The 7,034-nt window shown below is 38.6% G+C and overlaps 1 protein-coding gene across 5 annotated transcripts in view; it reads left to right on the top strand.

Annotated features, from left to right (window-relative positions):
• Nucleotides 1-1,063: 1,063 nt before the first annotated feature.
• stac (SH3 and cysteine rich domain) overlaps nt 1,064-7,034 on the top strand; it is a 32,350-nt gene continuing 26,379 nt past the window's right edge. Inside the window, exons 1-3 of one of the 5 annotated variants that reach the window (XM_036209973.1) lie at nt 1,064-1,874; nt 2,702-2,734; nt 5,706-6,039. In XM_036209973.1, coding sequence (XP_036065866.1) covers nt 1,767-1,874; nt 2,702-2,734; nt 5,706-6,039 — 475 coding nt within the window. In that variant the 5' untranslated portion in view covers nt 1,064-1,766. The remainder of the gene's footprint in view (nt 1,875-2,701; nt 2,735-5,705; nt 6,040-7,034) is intronic. The other 4 variants (XM_036209971.1, XM_024277499.2, XM_036209972.1 and 1 more) reach the window with 4 other exon arrangements.

Consider the following 7,034-nt stretch of genomic DNA (forward strand, 5'->3'; position numbering starts at 1 on the left):
TTATTCCTTTTCATTCCAAGTGAATGAGCATTAGAGCTGAGAGTTTGTGTGAATAAAGACTTTTCCTAAAATAACATCAAATTGGGAATCTCTGCTGTCATCGTGCAAGAAAAGAAAGTGGAGGAGTAATCAGTTTTTAGGAGTGTGTTGGCGTTTGTATTCCTGTCAGAGTGAGGAGGCCGCAGTCTGGCGCCTGCCTCCTTTGTCCTGCAGTTTAACTTCAAGGACATCACTAAAGGAGCCTGGAGGGAGGCGGCGTGATGCATTACTACAATGAATATCGCACCTTTCCCACGTGGAGAGGGAAGGAGCTCGTACTTTATGGCAAATGAGGAAATACTACAGGGTTTTATTGAATGAACCAACATTTAAATGTATGTTGTCACTTCATATGTCTTATCAGCAGACGGTTCATTTATGTACCATTTGCTTTAGACTGAACAGTATATATTCTTGGAGTTGGAGCCCTAAACTGCAACTTTTATTACAAAGATTTTGCACTTTTTCACATGTTTTTGAAAATAAATCCACAAATAAAGCCACTTTTTTTAGTAAACCTGCTTTGTTCAAAGTAATTTCACACATGTGCACACAATAGATAATAATACAAAGGTAACATTTGGTTCAAATTTGAATTCCCAAATCAAGTTATTTAAGGGGAAAATAAACACCTAGTTCACACTTGTGACTTTTTGAGCCAGAAAATTCTGCAAATCCCCATCTTACCCTTTGGCTCTTGCTTGGGGAGGGGAAAAATATTAAATTTTAACATTTATTAACTATATTTTTAATTGTTTAAAGTAGTAGGGAAAGTCTACAAAGCACATAAGAAATGCTGTAAAGAGTTATTTTGCCAGTCAGTGTTAATTTGTATAATTTCTAATGTATAAATAGAGATTTTACTCCTAAAAATCATTTTCAAAACTTCTTATCATTATTATTTTAGCTATTTTTGAACCTATTTGTCAAGTAAGCACATTTTATCCTGAATATAAAAGTTTATTTTCAAAAGAACACTATATAATTTACTTAAAAAAATAAGAAATTGTCTTTATTTAGCTTTTTACGCACACTATTCCGTTATCTCAGCATGTATGGAAAAGCAGAATGGTTTCTGAAATCATGGAAGTCCTCAGTTCTCTTCTCAGGTCATAAAAATAGGATAGGAGGTGGTGATAAGAGATGGGTCTGCATACAGATAGGAACCTCATTTATCTTCATAAATGTGTTTTTTGGTCAACTCTTTAAAGCTCCATTTGTTTTTTTTTTTTTTTTTAGAAACGAGTTAACTATAAGTGCTGTATCAAGTCTGACTCGCGGATGTTTATTTTTAGCGCGTCTTGGAGCTAAACTTTGGCAGATCTGACTGCGTGGTAACTCTCCTCCTTCCCGGTGATGCCTCTCTTAAAGCTCTCCGCCCCTCAGACTGCTGGCACTGTCATTGCGCGCGGCGCGCGGCGTGGACTTGGAGACGTCTTGGAGATTTACGCACGACGCCGCTACGAACGCGAGCACTTCAGAGGGAAGGGACGCCTTTTAAAGCCCGACAAAACACCAGAAAACTTCACTCCGACAAGCCTTCTGCCAAACGTTCACGTTTTTATCGCGGATAACGCAGACTTTTCTTTCTTTTTCCTTTATCCCGGGGTGACTTTAAGAGAAGAGCGGTGGAACGATGGAAACAGTCCAAACAGGAGCCAGACTCTGAAGGGCAGCTGTGATTTTTTTTTCTTTTTTTTTCCAAATAGAGATCATTAAAAGAGAGGATGATCCCGCCGGCAAACGCGATTCAGGACGACAGTGGGGGCAACGAGGAGGACCAGGATGAGACGCCAAAATCCCCAACGACGAGCAACAGCCAAAAGGAAACCAAGGTAGGACACGATCTGCTGTTTCCTCACTTGAAAAAGTAGAAATTCAGCTCTCCTTTAAGTGGTTAGTTTTCAACTAAACATTTAAAAGTTGTTTCAATTCGAATAAGCTGTTTTAAGGAAGCAAAAGTCATAGTTTTAATAGATTTTTTTAAGAAAATAAACAAAAAAGATGTTAAAACTAAAATTTGTGTGATCATTTGATGAATTTACTAAACAAAAAACTGCTTTAAAGGGATTAGAATTTCTCAAAATTGCTTTAAAAAGTGATTTATTACACTAAAAGTTAAAGGTTACATGATAAATTGGCTAAATAATTTAACAGTAAAAGTTTAATTATGCTTTAGCTGTTCCAAATATTGTGACAAGAACAGTTTTCTACATTAAATTGATTTAATTTGCCATGCTGCTGTCAAAAGTTCAGTTTGCATCAGTTATATTTAGAGCATCCTCAAAAGCCCTTGAACCCTAAAATTCTAGCACCTTTTTGTAGCCTAAATTCATAAATATAGTGTATTCTTGTCCCCTCTTGATGCAGACTATAGCAATATAGATCTCCCGCAGCCTGAGGCAGTTCAGCATGTGGGTCACATGTTGCTCAGACTCTAATTAGCAGCACATTATTGGACGAGTCATCAGGGTAAGGGATGGCAGCAGAAGCTCTCTTGTCACCTCCACTCCCACACAAAAGGCTTCTGTTCTCCTTCCAGTGGAATGACAGTTTTGTGCTGCTCAGTCCTCTGTAAAGACAGCAACTCGTTCAATGTGTCATGAGATTTTACAAAGCTGTCGTAGTAAAAGCTCTTTGTATTTTCATTCCTCCTTTTAAGAATACTGTGAGGCCCGAACATCAAAAACGCAAGGTGAGCCCCCCCCCCCTCACGCTGAAGTGAACGGCACCATATATCTGTCCATCATCCAGAGCAGAGCTGCATGTGCTTTTACATAAACGGTATTTCTCTTAAGTCAAACGTTTATGAATATTTGATGTACTCGGCTGAACCGAGCTCCATCATCACCATCATATATTCAGAGGGAAATTCTTCTTTCGAGCTGCATGAATAATTAAGAAACAAACATTTATGGAAATGATTGGATAATTTCATTAATAGCTGTGGCAGATTTGATCACTGGATCTGCATTAACCCTTCATGATTACCATAAACTCATAGATTTAACTAACAAATGAAGCATGATTCTGGAAACATCGTCGATGTGAGCTTTTATTAGAGAAATAGGAAATGTTGTGGATTCAAAATGTGCTTCAAATGCTGAAAGTGAAAGAGTTTGCTGTTGAAAGATGCACAGAATGCTCCAAAAACATTGAAAGTTAGAGTCATTTTTGGCTTTACAGTCAAGTTGTTGTTAGAGTTTGTTTGGGGCTGAACTCCTGAACTCACCTGTGAGAAGAAACTGTTCATTTCCTTGGATCCTAAAGTGAGATGGTGCTTTGAACAGGCAATAAACATGCAATAAAACTCTGCTTTTTACACCCGTCTTGGGACAACTCTTACACTATGATAGTACAGACAAAACAACCATTTTCTGACCGTAATTATCACTGTTTTAGAAGTCAGTGAACGCATCGGGACTGAAGTTACCACCCTCCTCATTTTGATTGGTCCTTTGTCTTAGCCCCGCCCCAATGCGCAACAACGGGGCCAAAAGTTATGAAACTAAAATTTTCAGATTCGAAAACAAAAAAAGAGTTTAAAGTGAAAAAAATATTTGAAACTGAAAAAAAAAGTTTTAAAATTGAAATTTTGAGTTTTGAAACCTAAGAAACTGAACATTTGATGCTGAAAATAATTAAGTTTATTTTAGAATAGCAAAATGTTTGGGACATTTTACTTTTTTTGTTTGGCCGAACACCAATATTTGTTTCAAAATGTTTTATTTGTGTTTCACATAAAAGCTCCATAATATGCCAACTTCAGCATTGCTCAACTTTTAAAATATGGCGGAGAAATAAATAAATTCAAAAATGGATATAACCGTGACAACACATTTTTTTTTCATTTTAGAAACACCCAACGTCGTGTTTTCTTGAAATTACAGTCTGTTATTTGTATTAGCTTTTCTAAAGTTTTACTAGGTGTATGGCATGAAATATGTTTTTTTTTTCATGTCTCAACGCCCACACTGATCACTTTAAAGCCAGCTTTTACTTATTCTCCCTTCAGGTGAAAATGCAGCATTAGGCTGCAGGAACTTGCATTTGCATTAATGTTGGCTCTTTTGTTCCATGATTACTCGTGTGTGCGTGTCTCCATGTGTGTGGGTGATAGCCACAGAGAAAGGGTTGGGGATTGATTGTTTCCACAGCGAGCAGTGGAATTGATTCACCATGACACAGCTGCAGCGACTCCAAACAATTTGTGCAAAAATGACAAGCGCGAACATCATGCGTGCACATTGTTGATTCATCTAAAAATAGTCTCGTTTGAGCCTGTAATTTAGTGTCAAGTGTGCCTATGTACAGGTGCTTTGTTGTAAACACAGAGGAGGGCAAACTTGAGCCGTGTGACACGACTTAGTGGATAATCACAACTCATTCTCTGCTTGTCAAACACATAATCTACTCTAGCTATAAAACGGCATTGTGGTATTGCTTCCTAAATACAGGGTTTCTTCTCCACGTTAATTGTAAATAGGGAACATTGCGTGCAGCGTAGAGGAAAGGCATGATGGGATGAATTGGGGGATAAGTTAGTTTGAATGGCTGCTGTTTATGACACGTTTAGGCCGCACAACTGCTTTTACATGTGGATACAGTCTGTCTGCAGGTGAAAAATGCTGATGCAAAATAGATTTGAAAGTGTAAAACTTCACATTTTAACCCTAGAGCACTCTCGCTGGGTGATCGAGCAAAAGTATTCACATGATGTTCAATAAGTTGCATTTTTCTGAGTGTCACAAGTCCCAGGAATGGATGGACCAAAGATCAAGTCTTCAGTATCATTATTTATTTTTGTAGGATTTTTTTCCTTCTCGAATTTCTCATTTTTCAGCCATTTTGTTATCATCTAGGCTTTCTTCTCCATTTTTGATTCTGATTCTGACTCTGACTGACCTGTGTAGAGCAGACTGTGCTTGGTGGAAGTCCTGATTTGGTATTTTGTGTAAAGGTTTACTTTGTGTGGTTTTGTATTTGTTTGGTCATTTGTTTACATTGTACAGTGAAGCTGTAGGGGTGAACTGCCATTTTCTTTCATACATATTTTCTCCTGTTTTTGTTAGCTTAGAAAAGGTTAGCATTTGTCATTGTTTTTTCATTTTATTTATAGGTAAGATTTGTGTTCTTTTTTTAAATAGGTGGGGGTTATGTTTGTTATTTTGGCCTTTAGTTCACCCTGAAGCCTTTTTGCTTCACCTCTTTTGGTTTTTGCTTTTTGACAATCATCATTTCTTGTAAATAAATTAAGTCGTGTTGGCAGAGCCAGTCTTCTTGTGTTTTTGTAGTTAAATCTTTGAGTGGAGTTTACTTATGTTAGGCCCCAGACCCCTGGACAAAGAGGGGCATAACAGTCAGTATGGACCAAACTCTCTGGGGAATGTTTCTAGTACCTTGTTGAATCTATGACACCAAGGATTAAGGTCATTCTGAAAGGGGGTCCAACCTGGTACTAAGGTGTGCCTAATAAAGTTGACGATGAGTGTATTTGATTTATTTTAATCATTTGAACTTTTGTTTGTCAGTTAAATCATCTTAAAATATGATTTACTGTTCAGTTAATATAGATTAGCCCTAAAAAATGATGAGCTACACCTCTACATATCGGGCTTTATCATTTGCCTTGGCTCCATTTTCCTTTCGCCTCTCTCTGCTTTCAGCTGCAAAGACTCAAACGCTCGCTGTCCTTCAAAACCAAGAGCATCCGCAGCAAAAGCGCCGACAATTTCTTCCGAAACAGCAGTGAGAACAAGACGGAGCTCCTCTCCGACGTGAGCAGCAGCACGGGCCATCTCTGCAACATCGGGATGGCCCCTCCGCACACCACCAACCTCCCCATTCCCCCGGTGCCCCCAGCAATCCCCTGCGCTCCTCCACCGACGTCACGCTCCCAGTCACGCAACCCGCTGCAAGTCGACTCGGCGGGACACTGCTTCATGGAGCACATCTTCAAAAAGCCCACCTTCTGTGATGTGTGCAACCACATGATCGTAGGTGAGTCTCCCACACAGCCGTCTGCAGAGGGGATCACTTAATCACAAAAGTTACTTTATGAAGCATAAAACATTCATCTAATAGTAGAATACTTTTAGTTTGTAAATACAAATAACTGGAGCCTGCATCCGACCCGAGCATCCCCAACTTTTCGATTCCCCCTCCGTAAACACTTCCTGTCAGCTGTCAGCCGACTGTGCCAGCTCCTCAGCCTCTCACCAGATGTTCTGGCTTCTCTGGCTGCAAACCTTCCAGCTACCTCTCACTTCTGAGGGACACAAACTCTTTGTATCAGTGGCTCATGATAGCGTGATCATAACAAGGGTTGATGGACCATCTGCTCTGAGAACAAGTTAAGCAGGTAAAAAATAACAGATCAGAGAAAAAAATACGTAAATTTACAACTTAATGAGTTCTTTTTGTGACAAATCATTCATAAAACACACTAACAAACACAGCTCTGAAAAAAAGGCTAAAGATAGATCTAAAACCTTAAAGACCCACGCAAAGAATAAAGAAATAACAGTGATTTAGTGAAGAGATGACTCATTTTGTTTGCCAAATGTAATTTTCTGAGCTAGATAAAGTTTTGATTTACAGGGTTTGCTGATATAAACCGAGCCAGATAATCCAGCGTTTGGGAGCTCAAACTATGTCTGTTACATCTGATAAAGTTTTGAAGAGAGCGCTGACGTGATATGATGTCAGCAGCGTTTGGTTCTTTTGTGTTCTTCATTAGTCCTGCTGTAGGGAGAACATGTGGTAAAAAAGAGGCGGGATTACATCACATGGTGCTGTCAGAATCCTGATATAGAAAAAAGAGAGTGCAATAATGACAGGGGCATTCATTATCAGTGTTTTAGTCAAACACTAAAATCTTAAATGTGTAGTGAGATATGTTCTTTTTTATTTCAAATTAAAATTGTTAACTTCCTGTTTTATTTTGCCATTGTTTTCCACTGTTTCTAGTGTTGGTGGAGTTTTTTTTCTAAATT

Source organism: Oryzias melastigma, linkage group LG22 (genome assembly GCF_002922805.2).
Source record: "Oryzias melastigma strain HK-1 linkage group LG22, ASM292280v2, whole genome shotgun sequence".
Classification (NCBI taxonomy): domain Eukaryota; kingdom Metazoa; phylum Chordata; class Actinopteri; order Beloniformes; family Adrianichthyidae; genus Oryzias; species Oryzias melastigma.